The sequence below is a fragment of the Neofelis nebulosa genome, chromosome 1 (assembly GCF_028018385.1).
Source record: "Neofelis nebulosa isolate mNeoNeb1 chromosome 1, mNeoNeb1.pri, whole genome shotgun sequence".
NCBI classification, from domain to species: Eukaryota; Metazoa; Chordata; class Mammalia; order Carnivora; family Felidae; genus Neofelis; species Neofelis nebulosa.
Genome location: NC_080782.1, coordinates 174472620 through 174488282, shown reverse-complemented (window position 1 = coordinate 174488282; position 15663 = coordinate 174472620). Strand labels below are relative to the sequence as shown.

At 36.6% G+C, this 15663-nt stretch overlaps 1 protein-coding gene across 1 annotated transcript in view; it reads left to right on the top strand.

The window, feature by feature from the left end:
- Window positions 1-15663, top strand: part of IPO5 (importin 5) — a 56570-nt gene that overhangs the window by 19963 nt on the left and 20944 nt on the right. The window contains exons 4-12 of the mRNA XM_058681548.1: window positions 1166-1246; window positions 4108-4300; window positions 6438-6540; window positions 7661-7757; window positions 7975-8079; window positions 10284-10406; window positions 10497-10617; window positions 12403-12490; window positions 14274-14380. Of these exons, the coding sequence (XP_058537531.1) occupies window positions 1166-1246; window positions 4108-4300; window positions 6438-6540; window positions 7661-7757; window positions 7975-8079; window positions 10284-10406; window positions 10497-10617; window positions 12403-12490; window positions 14274-14380 (1018 nt within the window). The remainder of the gene's footprint in view (window positions 1-1165; window positions 1247-4107; window positions 4301-6437; window positions 6541-7660; window positions 7758-7974; window positions 8080-10283; window positions 10407-10496; window positions 10618-12402; window positions 12491-14273; window positions 14381-15663) is intronic.

Sequence of the window (15663 nt, the reverse complement as noted above, 5' to 3'; positions counted from 1 at the left end):
AGAGGAACTAGGTAGGTTATAGGGGTAGTGGCTATTAGAGAGTAGACAAGTGAAGAGTTGTCTTTGGGAGAACAATTCTATACTTCAAATAATGATTTTTTTTTGCACAGTAAAAGACTACTATTACAGAATTCTTTATTTTATTTTATTTTTTTAATGTTTGTTTTTGAGAGAGAGAGAGACAGAGCGTGTTTTAATGTTTATTTTTGAGAGAGGGAGACAGAGAATCCAAAGCAGGCTCCAGGCTCTGAGCTGTCAGCACACAGCCTGATGTGGGGCTCGAACTCACGGACCGCAAGATTATGACCTGAGCCAAAGTCGGACGCTTAACCGACAGAGCCACCCAGACGCCCCTGTTATAGAATTCTTAGAATACATACACATGAATCTATACTACTCTTTAGCTTTTGTAGACAATATATACTTAGATCTTATATTTTGATCTACTCTGACAATCTGTCTTTTAATTGGTGTCAACTTTTTATTGTTAACCAATTTGCTCATTTTACATTATTCATGGAGAAGGGAAGCAGTGCCCTGAATCACAAAACTAGATTTCTAGAATATTAAAACAGTATTAAAGAAATTATGTTAAAATCTCCTGGCCAAATTTCTCCTGGCCATATTCATTTATTTGTGTATATAATATGGCTTTAGTATAATCCCTCTCTCGAAAGAAGAATTTGAATACTTTCTTCCCTTTCTTGGATTTACTTCATCTGAGGTATGTTTCTGGTAGTTTGTAAGTAGTGGTAACATAAACCAATTCTACATCATCTGATCTAGAAAATGTTACAAGATAAGTAGTTTTCCATGTTGTAAAGGGATACTGGGTAAGCACTTGCTTTACAGCATGGTGGCTCAGGTCACATTTAAGAATTTTTTGGCCCTCATAGGCCTTGAGTTTTGTTATTCACAGAAGCAAAAGTTGGGAAAATATGCACTTACATTAGAAAAATCTAAGAGCTAAATGTAGAAAGGAGCTTGAAAGTCACTCCCTGGACATCCTCTCTTTCCTTACCAGGAGAAAATTTTAACACCAGACCTAGATTACATGACTTCGTATGCACAGACCTTTCCCAGTCTTATTTCATTTTTTTTCACTGGTGTGCTCGTGAAGTTTTTGAACATCTTCTAACCTTTAATGTTTTTCTTTTCCCTGAAGGAAACCTACGAGAATATCCCAGGCCAGTCAAAGATCACATTCCTCTTACAAGCCATCAGAAATACAACAGCTGCTGAGGAGGTACTATTTTAATATTTGAGGATATGACATTCTTACAAAACAAAATACAAAGTTGGGTATTAGATGGTGGTCCATGTGGGTGATGAGAACTGGTGATTACTGCATAGATGGTACCAGAACTTTGAACTTACATTTGCGAAAAGCTACTTTGCAGTTACATTTTTTTTAAGTACTCTATTAAATAATTTCTCTTTTCCATGTCAGATTATGTGTTCAGGATATTTGAGTTAATAGTTTTTAAATAATCACATAAAAATTTATTAAATTTAAGTGATTTCTGTGGTTATAAAAAATATTTCTTCCTTGAAACCATCCTAAAGGAGGAAATTTAATTCATTCGTTGTTTTACTATGTTGCCAGATGTTTCTGAAAAAATATGTTTTGTCTGTCTTTAAAATTCTTATGCTTATTATAATCATCCCTAGGTGGTGAATAAGATGTGTTAAAGATGTTTAGGAACAAAGAGACACTTTGTTGAATCCTTTATAAACTGGTTTTTAGCAAATGACCTGATGACTGTACCAAATTCAAATGTGTTTTTCTTACTGGTTTTATATGCATTAGCAGCTGATTTTTTTTTCTTGCCCAAAGTAATATCCTTACATATATTGAACGTTAAGTGAATATTTTATTTATTTCAGAAAAGGTGTCAAAATATCCAAGTCTAGAAAACTAATCCCACCTATGAAACATGGAATTTAGAATGTGTAAAGTGAGGGGTGTTCTAGCTGGCTTGTTGATAGAGCATGCGACTCCTGATCTCAGGATCATGAGTTTGAACCCCACATTGGGAATAGAGGTTACTTTCAAAAAATAAAAAAGTGACAGAATTTGTAAAGTGAGACTTTTGCTAATATTAAAACATGATGGAAACAAAGCCACACTAAATTTCTACATACTATTACACGTGACTTCTTGTAGTCAGTCGGTTTAAATTGGCAATTTAGTGTTCTGTGGTATTACTTAAAAACAGTATGAAAGTATCCCAGTTTGTTTTTTTTTAATTTTTCTTTTCAATGTTTATTTATTTTTGAAGGAAAGAGACAGAGTGTGAGTGGAGGAGGGGCAGAGAGAGGGAGACACAGAATCCGAAATGGGCTCCAGGCTCTGAACTGTCAGCGCAGAGCCTGACATGGGGCTCAAACTCACAAACTGTGAGATTGTGACCTGAGCTGAAGTCGGTCGCTTAATCAACTGAGGCGCCTGGGTGGCTCAGTTGGTTGAGCGTCCGACTTGGGCTCGGGTCATGATCTCACGGTTCGTGAGTTTGAGCCCTGCGTCAGGCTCTGTGCTGACAGCTCAGAGCCTGGAGCCTGTTTTGGATTCTGTGTCTCCCTCTCTCTCTCTGACCCTCCCCCATTCATGCTGTGTCTCTCTCTCTCTCAAAAGTAAATAAACGTAAATAAATAAATAAATAAATAAATAAATAAATAAATAATTAAAATAGATGACAAAAGGTGCTTCTTCACCTTTGTAATATATCCTTTAATTCCAAATGAATGTTAAAATATGAAGTAACAAATCTCTAGAAATATGAAGTAACAAATCTCTAGAAACAATTGGCTATTTTAATTCTTGAAAATTGAATCAAGTTAATTATGAAACACATTTTAAAGCCAAGAATAAACAATACTAAAACTGTCGAATTTTACTTTCAAAAACCTACATTGAACCTGTTTTAAATCTTGAATTAGATGATGATTATGAACTAGCCTCAGTGTCTTCATTATGGCTTCATTGTTTTCAGTGTGTGAGAACTGCACAAATTTTAGGCACTTTTACAGGGATTTTAACCATTTTGAACCCTTTCTAGAGCATTGAAATTTCTTTAAAAGTTTGCTGTTTGCCAAAATTGAAACAAGATTCAGGGCCACCTGGGTGGCTCAGTCCTTTAAGCATCCAACTTGGGCTCAGGTCATAATCTCACAGTTTGTGGGTTCAAGAGCCTGCTTCGGATTCTGTGTCTCCCTCTCTGTCTCTGCCCCTCCCTTGCTCACTCTCTGTCTCTGTCTCTCAAAAATAAACAAGCATTAAAAAAAATTTTTTTAAGTAAAAAAAGATTCAGTGAAAAATAACTTCAGGAAAAAATTGGTACATTTTATTTGTATAGCTTAACTTTTTTTTGTTGGTCATAGTCCCAAAGTAATTATAGTGATAATGAGTAGCCCATGAAAAATTGGGTTTAATAGTTTTAATGGCTTATTTATTTAGTATGATAAAATTTTAGAATGATTTTTTTCTTGACTCATTATAATCTAAAGGAATATCATATAAAAACGCCAAACTTAAATATAGTCTACAGACTTTTAATTGGGATAAGAATGTACACATTGATATTGATTAGCACTTGTAGGCATTAGGAACTTGTAATGTTTGTCTGCTTGAATGAAGCATAAAGATAAATGGATTTGATAGCATGTTATCAAAGGTTAATGAAAGGGCTGTGATACAGTGAGATAAGGCCAGGCTGGGAGTAAGATTAGGTATACTGGAATGAGAAGTAGGACAAGAGCATTCTAGAGTTTGCAGTTTATATTAATACTTATTTTTCTTCAAAAAATCTATTAAAAATAGCAATTAAAGATAAGTTTACCATTGCTAAGGTATATTTTTTAATTTGTGATCTGATGTATTCAGGGCTTTTCCTTACTTATTAACAAAAAGAGCTTTTGGGTAGCATGTCAGTACAGTAGACTAATGTGATTAGAGAGAGTTTTATGTATTTTATCTTTTTTAAAAAGAATCTAGCAAAGTGTTTTAGAAATGAATTGTAAAATAACCCATGGTGGAGTGAATGTAGTTTGTGAAAAATTGTTTCTCTTGAAAGATACCAAGTTCTTAACCATGCTCTCCATTTATAGGCTAGACAAATGGCTGCCGTTCTCCTAAGACGTCTTTTGTCCTCTGCATTTGATGAAGTCTATCCAACTCTTCCTTCTGATGTTCAGACTGCCATCAAGAGTGAGCTACTGATGATTATTCAAATGGAAACCCAGTCTAGCATGAGGAAAAAAATCTGTGATATTGCTGCAGAACTGGCCAGGAATTTAATAGGTGTGTATGCAAATACATTCATTATTACGTTTTGGAAGAAAATGAGTATATTCTTCCTTTTTTTTTTCTAAAGTGGAGTCTTTTTAAAATTTTTTTTAAAATGTTTATGTATTTATTTTTGAGAGAGTTGGGGAGGAGCAGAGAGAGAAGGAGACAGAATCCCAAGCAGGTTCCACTCTGCCAGCGTAGGGCCTGAACCCACAAACTGTGAGATTATGACCTAAGCTGAAATCAAGAATCAGACACTTAACTGACTGAGCCACCTAGGCGCCCCTGGTGGAGTCTTTTTAAAGGAAGACTTATAAGTACCTGAGTACCATTTATTCTGTTCAGAATGAGAGTGATTATGGATTCTGCATTTAGAGCCAAAAATCTGATGTTTTGAAGTGCAGTCATAATACTTACCTGTTGGTTTTCAGAGCATCTGTGTGGAGAAATAATTTTGTAGTTTGCTTGAAAATCAGTCAGTTTTATTTCCCCCCTAATCTGTTAATTTTTGAAAGCACAGTCTAACTTATAACCCGTTTTGTAGATTAAACTTGCCAACGGAAGTAAAAATCAGTGGACTCCAGGAGATTTGGTGTTACATCTGTATGATAATAAATTTTGCAATAGGCTATTTATTATACCACTATACTGTATACCTTCTAAAATACCCCAAAATATTTTTAAATGATGAAATAAAAAGAAAATCTCTAAAAATGCACTTTGCCAACAGTCAAACCTTTTTTGGTCACACTAAAAACATTAATAATGTAATTGAATATGCTTTGGTTTTTTTTTTTTTTGGGAGGTTCATAGATGTGATTGTAAACTTCATTTAGGCAGCATTTTTAAAGGTTGAAAAGGATACCTCACTAAGATAAGATTTTTTAATCTCCACTACCAGGAATGTAGAAATTCTTGTTCAAGTCAGCTTACAGATATCAACTGATTCCTTAAAACAGGAAATGTGTTGGGGTGCCTGGGCAGCTCAGTCGGTTAAGCGTCTGACTTCGGTTCAGGTCATAATCTCACAGTTCATGAGTTCAAGCCCTGCATCAGGCTGTCTGCTGTCAATACAGAGCCTGATTTGGATCCTCTATCTCCCTCTCTCTGCCCCTCCCCTGCTTGCTCTCCCTCTCTCTCTCTGTCAAAAAAGTAAATATTTTTAAAACATAGGAAATGTGCTAAATTTTTTATTTTAAATAAGTTCAAAACCCACTGAAACTCTTGGGGCGCCTGGGTGGCTTGGTCGGTTGAGCGTCTGACTTCGGCTCAGGTCATGATCTCACGGTCCGTGAGTTCGAGCCCCGCATCGGGCTCTGTGCTGACAGCTCAGAGCCTGGAGCCTGTTTCCGATTCTGTGTCTCCCTCTCTCTCTGCCCCTCCCCTGTTCATGCTCTGTCTCTCTCGGTCTCAAAAATAAATAAACGTTAAAAAAAAAAAAACCCACTGAAACTCTTAATTTTGAATTTTTAAAAATATTTATTTATTTTGAGAGAGAAAGAGCGTGACCTGGGGAGAGGCAGAGAGAGAGAGAGAAAGAAGGAGAGAGAAAATCTCAAGCAGGCTCCACATTGTCAGGCAGAGCCCAACATTGGGCTTGATCTCACCAACTGTGAGATCATGACCTGAGCTGAAATCAAGAGTTGGGCACTTAACCCACTGAGCCACCAGGTGCCCCTTAATTTTGAAAAAAAGAAAGAAAAGGCTGGTGAACCCCCATTGTTTTCTGGGTCTTCTGTGACCAAACTTTATAAATGACATCATTTCTAATTCAAAATCACTTAATAATGGAAATGTTTCAAAGTGCTGTCCACAATTATTTTTTTTAAACCATGATTTCATTCCCTTCCACCCGTAAGCAGGATCTTTATGTTAAAAGGACTGATTTAAGGGTGTTTCTTTTAATGCCAGCTCTTTAGAAAATAACCACTGCCAGTATCTGTGCTTATGCAACCCAGATGCACAGTTGCTGTTTACAAGATTAGAATGCCATGTTTATGGTTAAAGGACCTAATTTTCTTAGGACGTTTTAAAAATGTGACGTTTTCTACTACTAACATACTTGGAGGCTTGTGAAATGAAAGGATTCACCCTTCATTCTTTGAAGTTTTGACTTACTTACTTTATGCCTGGATTTCTTTACTTTTAGATGAGGATGGCAACAACCAGTGGCCCGAAGGTTTGAAGTTCCTTTTTGATTCAGTCAGCTCTCAAAATATGGGACTGCGGGAAGCTGCCCTTCACATTTTCTGGTACATACATTGATCTTGTTTTCCTGAAAAACTTAAGTGTCATGAATGTACAAAGCACATTTTAATGGATGTTTTAGTCTGACTTTTTAGACTTAAATAGTGCCTTTAGATGAGCTTTCTATTTGTGTTGGAAATAAATTGAAAAAACACAAAGCTTTTAATTTCATATTATATTCCTTTTTGTGCACAGTGGTTGTCTGCAATTTATTTTCTATTCTTTGGCTTTTATAATTCCAAACAAGATGGTTTCTTTTCCCTTTTTTGGAGATCGACACAGTATTAAATATATCTTTTAGAAAGCCACTTTAATGATGAAATCTTGAAGAAGAAAGAAAAGGCTGGTGAACCCCCATTGTTTTCTGGGTCTTCTATGACCAAACTTCATAAAAATACATTATTTTAATAAAATCCTGTATATTTACAAGCAAATGGTCTCAGTTTAGAATTAAAAGATGATTTGCACTAAGAAAAATTTGTCTGGTGTTACCATACAGTTCTACATTAAAAATATAGTTGGATTTATAACGTTTCAAGATTATATACTTGTTAAGAAATGAGATACACCTTGAATATCAGAAGCGGATAAGGGTAGACATTATGCCACCTTCTACTTAATTTGTCAAATGGATCTCATTTGTATCGGTAACCCGGAGTAGAGAATTAATTGCAAGTATTGAATATACTTGTTAGCTACATTTAAAGTAGAGCAGAATCGGGACTCCCTGGGTCACTGACTGAGCCCAGGCACAGATTGTCAGGTAGCTCTGTGACTGCAGCTACCGTCTGCAGCCTCGTGTTTGCTTTTGTCCTGCACTCCAGGTCAGCTTCCTACAGGGACAAGAGTGATAAGGATAAAGTACAGGGCTGGTGGGCTGCTGAGTAGTGTGTGTGCACCTGGGTCACCTCTGCATCCAGCATAATCCTCTCTGCTAATGTTTGTTGCCATTCGCCCAACCCCCAAAGAGGATTACTTGGAAGATGGATGGATGGTGTTCAGCCATCAGAGTTAATGCACACTTAAGTCAGGCTGATGTTTAAGGTTAGATTAGAACATGAGATGTTCTCGCTGACACCTTACTGAAATATGTCATTTTGAAAGAGTACTTTGGATCTTTTTTAGGAACTTTCCTGGAATTTTTGGGAACCAACAGCAGCACTATTTAGACGTTATCAAACGGATGTTAGTTCAGTGTATGCAAGATCAGGAACATCCATCGGTAAATAATTTCAATTCCACTAATATTAACACCTAATTTAATATAACATTTAACTTGGGAACGGGATTTATGTATTTGGAGATTATCTTTAGTTTTAATACTGCAAAATATAAGTACTGGTTTTACTGATGAAAAATTTCATCTTGAGTAAGAAATCTTGACCTTGCATCCATCAGTAATTTCTCATGCTTGACGTTTTTTGCTGTTTTCGTATTAGATCAGGACATTATCTGCTAGAGCTACAGCTGCATTTATACTTGCAAATGAGCATAATGTTGCTCTATTCAAACATTTTGCAGACTTGTTACCCGGATTCTTACAGGTAAGAACACGGTATGAAATCAGTGAAAATTATATCCTTTTTTGGTTTTCTGTGGTTTCAAATTCTTACCAGAATTCTCGAATGCTTTCATTTATTCAGTCAAGTCATTGGCTACTGTGTGCTAGCACTAGAGGGGATCTTTGTCCCCATTGAACTAGATCTCTTGCCTTTCATAGACTCTTAATCTCTTAGAATACCTAGGTTAGGGTTTCTAAAGTTTTCTATGATGTATGATACAAGTAATTTGTTAAGTAATCACATAGGTTATTGCCACTGAATCAACCAAAAAAACCTATGAAATTTAATGCCCATTTTACATAAGGAGAAACTAAAGAGGGGAGGATAAGAAACTTGCCCAAGGTCACAGTGTCAGTAAGTGATGGAACCATGATTTAAACCCAAATCAGACCGAAGTCCTTACTCTTAATCCCAGGGCTTATGATAGTTTGTACTATAAATAGTTTGTGGTTAACTGTCACTATTGGATCCTAAGGGTGTTATTATTTTAGGGATACCATCTGCTTCAATCAGAGCATAAAATATGATTGGGTAAGTTAAAACAATTACTGTCAACCTTGTTAGACGCAGATTTTGTAACTTTGCATATTCCATTTTGAAATATTGAAATGCACAGGTAATGTACATATGTATATGCACAAATTTTAAAAATAAAATTATATTGCCCTAAGTTAAAATAACAAAGAAGAAATAAGAAGAAAGTAATATGCAATAAAATGGCATGCTTTTCAATATATAAATGGTAGGGCTTGACTACAATGAAAGACATAGTAAACTAGGTGTTTTTTATTTTATTTATTTATTTTTTTAGAGCATGCGCAGTTGGGGAAGAGGGGCAGCAGGGGAGCAGGGTGAGGATCTCTCAAGCAGGTTCCACACTCAGCATAGAACCCAGTGCAGGGCTTGATCCCACCACCCTGGGATAATGACCTGAGCCTAAATCAAGAGTTGGATGCTCAACCGACTGAGTCTCCCAGGCATCCCCAGACTAGGTGATTTTTAAGTGATCTATACAAACTCAGTAGCTAAACATGTGGACTGATAGATATCATTGGCAAGGCCAACACCACAAATGCTGTTATTATTGATGATTTGATTTCCAGAAATGGCAAAGTTCTGAACAAAACTATGTATTTATTCTAGACTTATACAATATTTACTTTTGGGGGTGGGGGGAATCATGGTACATTAAAACCAGACAAAATCTAATTGTGACTTAGGTTTTAGGTTCAGATCATTATAAATGAGTTTTTCATTTTTAGAAGTATCTGACATTATCATGTGAGATGCATGGTAAGAAGGTCCTGTGAGTTCCTCGTAAGTATTTGTGTCACAGATGCAGACGTCTAGCAACCCTGGTTTTGGCCCTTCCTGAGTCATTGTGACAACCAAGAAAACTCCTGGGAGAGATAGTGTCCTGTTGAGAACCACCAGGTTAGAGAGGATTCAGAAGAGCTAAAATTGAAAAATCCTGTGTGAATCGTACATGATTCAGAGTAATTTTGTAGGATTTAGTAGAAACTTTTCTCTCAGTGCTATCAAATTGAAAAGATAGTTTAGGTCAATGACAAAAAACATTAACTTTTCCATTCTATCGTTTTAGTCGTTTATTACCTAAAAATTTTGAGTTACTGTTGAAATCTAATCTCAGATTTTTCTTCCCTTGAATTTAGAGTAAGTTAAAATGTTAGCCAAAACTTCTAGGAGTTGTCACTCTTAAATAGTCAGTGGTTGATACAGAATGTATATTTAAATACCACAGTGAGCTAACTCGATGTCATAGAGAAATAAGTTGAGTAATATTGGACATTTGAAATGTATCCTAGGGCCTAGTATTTATTGTATGTCTGAAAAAGACTAGGATGTGGATGTTGGAAGGACAGAGAAAAGGGATTCCTTCTAGTTATGAAAAGAATTCTTTGACAGCCTCAAGTTTGTTGTGCTGGATGCTATAATTCCGAACTAGATTTAAATCTTTATATGTTTCTAGTTGATAGTCAAAAGGAAGGTGTACATGTGACTGTAGGTAAAATTTCATCATATAGATTGCTAAGTTATTATTTCACGAAAAATACTCTTTGATAATGCCACTTTGTTGTCTGCCTTTTACTGTTTTGGCAGTGAGGCATCTATAAAGTGACTCTTGAACCCAGACCTTTTTTCCTTTTCTATTTTATTTTTTCCAGGCTGTGAATGACTCATGCTACCAGAATGACGATTCTGTCTTAAAGTCCCTCGTTGAGATTGCAGATACCGTTCCAAAGTATTTGCGTCCTCATTTAGAAGCTACTTTACAGCTAAGTCTAAAGGTAAATTAAGTACTTCAGTAAATGTTCTGTTTATTATTTTCAGTGAATAATCTAAACTACGAAATGTGTACAAATACATCTCCTTTGTAGTTGTGTGGAGACACCAGCCTCAATAATATGCAACGCCAGCTCGCCCTTGAAGTAATCGTGACCCTCTCTGAGACTGCAGCTGCTATGTTAAGAAAACATACCAATATTGTTGCACAGACTAGTAAGTCAAAGATCTTTAAATAATTTGTGTTCATGTGGAAAAACTCTTCAGTGAATTTGCTGAGAATTGTGTAAGCTCATAGATTTGTTGAGAATATGATGTCCTTTCAAAACAGATGAATCTGGAGATATACATCTCTATACATATTTATGGGCATGGTGGCTATGCTGCACACATCTTGAAATCCCATAATAGGCAAGACATGTGATGCCTGGAAACAAATCCAAAGACACAGAAGACCTTTATGGGGAAGTTAGATAACATGTTGAAAGACTAGACTAATAGAGGAGCTAAATACCAGTTCTTCTGAAATTAATCTATAAATTAATACAATTTCAGTCAGAATCCCAATAGAGTTGGACATGATAAGATTGATCCTAAAATTCATGTAGAATAACACAGGGCCTGAAGTAGCCAAGACCATTTTGATGAGCATAGTGGAGATCTTGCCCTCTCAACTATGAAGATTTAGAATTTTTTCGTGGCACAGGTGTAGACATGTGAATCATCTGAAACAAAAAGACCTATAAGCAGATCCACTCACATGGAAACAAAGCTGACTTGAAAAGATAGCTAATTGGGGGGAAAAAAAAAAGATAATTGATCAAAGGTCATTTCTGTAGCAAAAATATATCCCAACTTCAGATATCCTATAAACACTAATTTGGGGTGGATTAAACACCTAAATAATAGTTCATTTTTACGAGTAAATCTTGATTTGATTTTTTTTAGACTGAATCACAAACCACAGATGCAAATATTGCTAAATTTGCAAATACTAAAATAATTTTTTGACCAAATACTCTGTAAGTGAAATTAAAAGATAAGTTGCAGGCTGGGGAAAAGTAGCTGCAGTGGACAGAGTCAACAAAGTTTAAGTACCTAGAAAATAGATGAAGGCTAGGGAACTGGAAATTCACAGAGGAGGAATCTGAACTAGTTAATGAGTGCTGGTCAGTCTCAAATACCAGAGTAGTTGTGGAGTCCCAAGTTGTCAGAAAGTTTGACAATACTGAGTGTTGATGAAAGGTGTTGAGCAGGCAGGACTCATACAGCTTCAGGGCACTTCACACATTGTTGTGAAATAAGACAGTTATCCTTTTAAACTTCCTCTAGGAATGCAAATTTATGCAACCACTATGCAGAGCAGTTAGTCTTTCTTATAATATTGAAGATAACCTGTAACAGTTTCATGCCCTGAACTCACACATTTCAAGGATATGTGTATAGAAAACTCATCAAAGGAAATTTTTTAATAGGAAGAAAATTGGAAACAACCAGAATGTCCATCGATGGAATAGTGTGTTTACGTAGTGGAATACTGTGAAGTAATTAAAATAAAATCCATATGTGTTGAAAAGAAAGCAAATTGCCAAAGGTTACATGTAGTATGGTACCATTTATTGTGTAAAAACTAAAATCTTGAAATGGTGCTGTTTTTTGTATATAGGGAAATCTGTAGTTCAAGTGTAAAAACAGTTTGGGAATGAGAAGCGTCGGTTTTATTCATTGCTCACCTCTGGTGAGTAAAAAAGAGTGTGATAGGATCTAGAAAGTTTGACTTTTATCCTTAGTGGTACTTAAAAAGAACAAGGTCTAAAGCAAATGTGGCAAAAAGGTTAAAATTTAACAAATTTTGGGGGGCACAGGCAAATAATTGTTCTGTCTCTTAGAGGCAAAGTAAATCCTTCATTTTTTACTTCTTAAAATTCTTGTTCATAAATGGTGATACTGATAAAATAAAAAAGCTACAGCCTTCAGGTGTGAAGTGATGATTTACTTTAGTTCCTCAGATGTTAGCGATGATGGTTGATCTTGAAGAGGACGAGGACTGGGCGAATGCAGATGAGCTGGAAGATGATGACTTTGACAGGTAATCGCATGCGCCAGAGACTGTGTGGAGGCTCCTCGACAGAACAGAGAGAGCTCCGGTGGTGACAAGAGTTTAGGGTTCCAGGGTCCATGTCTTCCCACTGTATTCTGTAATCTAAAGTTAAACTTGTCAGTTTGGAACATGGGACACTGAGGCTTTCTGTGTCAAATTTTACAAATTATATTTTATTTACTTTTAATTAAGTAGCCATCTTTCCTCCCCATTTTACTCTGAATTTTCTTCAAGATTTTTTTTTAGTGTAAGAGTATCTTAAAGTCTGTATAAAGAAGCTTTATTGTGAAAAATGCCTTTATATGCATAGACCTCACTTAGAATAGTTGTTTCCACACTGTTCCCTGCAAAATGACGTTTTCCCAATTTCATTCAATTTAACCATAGGCTAGAGACGAGATAGTGGCAAGATTTGCACACTAGATTACTGTGACACTGGAGCTACTGTTTTACTTGTTTAGACTTCAGAGATTCCTTGGAATTCCTGGAAAAGTCCACCAGAATCTATTTATTCACTGTCCAGTGGTGATGATGGCCTCTTCTTACACGCATGTGAGAAGTAGCACTTTAGAACTCTGTTATTTTAACTGATTCTTTCAGTGTTCCTACAGATACATTCTCAGGTAGAGTCAGAAATGGAGAGGGCATTTGAGTAATTTGTCCAGGGTTTGTATAGCCCGTCTGTAGACGAAGGTTTAATGCCAGTGTGTCATATTCTCTTTCTCAAAGAGCTGAAAGTATTGCCCTGAAAGACTGGTAGTTGGTATAAGCTACTATAACAGGAATTAGGTAAAATGAAAGACATTTGACTTGCAGAATGTACAGTGCATCTTGCGGCTTAGTGCCATTATTAAAAATGACTACCCTGGCTTAAATGCCGTTTTGAAGTATATGAAAATAATCCTTCACTGGAAATTACCTCGTAGGACTAAAGAGAAGACCAGGCTCAGATTGGGTTTCCTTTCCCTGGTTCAGTTACTGTAATGTGCTGCTGCTCCCTGGCCTTTAGTTTGCCCTGTAAAAGGCACTTACAATTATATGGCTTATGAAGCTACTTTCTCTGGGCTAGATGAGTAAGATTTTCTTATCTGTGGGTAAATAGGCCAGGAATATATTCAAGGTGAGTTTAGATATATTCTAAAAATCATTTATAGTTTCATCTTTATAGTCTCTTCACTGGACAGTTGAAGATGATCCCATGACAAACTCACTACCAATCTTAGAGTTCAAAGCCAGGGCAAAAGGCTCTTATACCCAAGTTTCTTCCATTTTCAGTGAAAACACTGGAATTGAGTCTCACCGGTGCATAAATGTTAGCTATGAAGCTAGCACTCCTTTAAAAGTAGGTAAGTTCACTGCAGAGAAGGCATCCCTGAGTCTGAGCACCGCTTTCAGTGTTCTGTGTTCTGTTGATGGAGTTTGAAGGATGTATGTCCGGGAAATGAGGTAACAGGCTCTCTTGAACACGCTGCTCATACCTTTGAGTCTTGAGAGCACCAAAGCTGAGTGTTAGCCAGTGAAGGGTGTGTGCAGAAAGAGCAAAGTCTTGAAAGTTAAGATTGAGACAGGACTTTTTACATCGTGGTGAATGAATCATGAAAATGTTATGTGTTCTCCTTTTCTTGAGGATTTTGAACCCACAACTTCATGCATTTGAAAGACTGCTTAAATTGGTCTTTCTCAGCCTTAGTTTCATAGCATATTTAGAAATACATGTGCACAGTGCACTGTGTGTGTTGAGCATGTTGGATACGTTCTGGTTTGTGTGCAGCAATGCGGTTGCTGGTGAGAGCGCTCTGGACCGAATGGCCTGTGGACTTGGTGGGAAGCTGGTGCTGCCGATGATCAAGGAACACATTATGCAGATGCTCCAAAATCGTAAGCTGTGTCTCCCTCGGATGCTAGCATAGTGCATGTGGCTTTCTAAGTCTCAAACTGACAAATGCTTAGACTTCATCTTTCTTTGCCTTTTTATATCCAATGTTTAGCCTAATTTTTGTGTTATACTGATAAAATTCTATTTAGTCCTCTTTGGAACCATCCAGTTTTATGCTAAAGAATGTTTTTTCTCGCGACTGCAGATACTCCATTTCCTCTGTAGAACTGGCTTCAATGCATAGGAGATAATTACAATACCAAGGAAAAACTATAGATTTTCTCCCTAGCCAGAAGTATCTAGGTTTTAATTTAAATAAGACATCGTCATTTGATGTTTACAAATATTAGCACATTTGATTCATATGATCTTCCTTAGCCACTGTCTGTTATTTTTAAAAATATATAATCAGGGGGCGCGTAGGTGGCCCAGTTGGTTATGTGTCCCAAATTTGGCTCAGGTTATTATCTCACGGTCTGTGAGTTCAAGCCCCACGTTCGCCTCTGTGCTGACAGCTCAGAGCCTGGAGCCTGCTTCCGATTCTGTCTCTCCCTCTCTCTTTGCCCCTCCCCTGCTTGCACTCTGTCTCTCTTTGTCTCAAAAAATAAAGAAACATTAAAAAATTCATGTATAATATATGTATAATCAGAAGAGAAGCCACTTCTGGGGCCCCTGGGTGGCTCAATCGGTTGGGCATCCGACTCCGTTTTGGCTCCATGATCTCATGGTTTCGTGGGTTCGAGCCCTGCATCAGGCTCTGTGCTGGTGGTGTGGAGCCTACTTGGGATTCTCTCTTTCCCCCTCTCTCTGCTCCTCCCCCACTCACGCTATCTCTGTCTCTCCCAAAAATAAATAAACTTTGAATAAAAAAAGAGAAGCCACTTCTATTTCTTTTATTGTTTTCATAACAAATATCTGGTCATTTGTCAGTCAGCCTCTGTACCTGTAATTTATATCTATATCAAAAATTGTTGTATACATGTTATATTTTTATGTTTTTTTAAGATTTTATTTTTAAGTAATCTCTATACCCAGTATGGGGCTTAAACTCAACAACCCTGAGATCAAAAGTTGCACATTCCACCGACTGAGCGAGCCAGGCACCCTATGCTTGACTTTTTTTAAAAATTCAAAAACAGAGATATATAGACTAAAAGTCTCTTAACTTATTAGATTTTGAGGTGGCCACTGTTAATTGTTTTCTGAGACTTTTCTTTGACCTCCATCGTGCATATATGCAGTTTTTAAAACAATGTGAACATACCATATAGATACACCATACTTA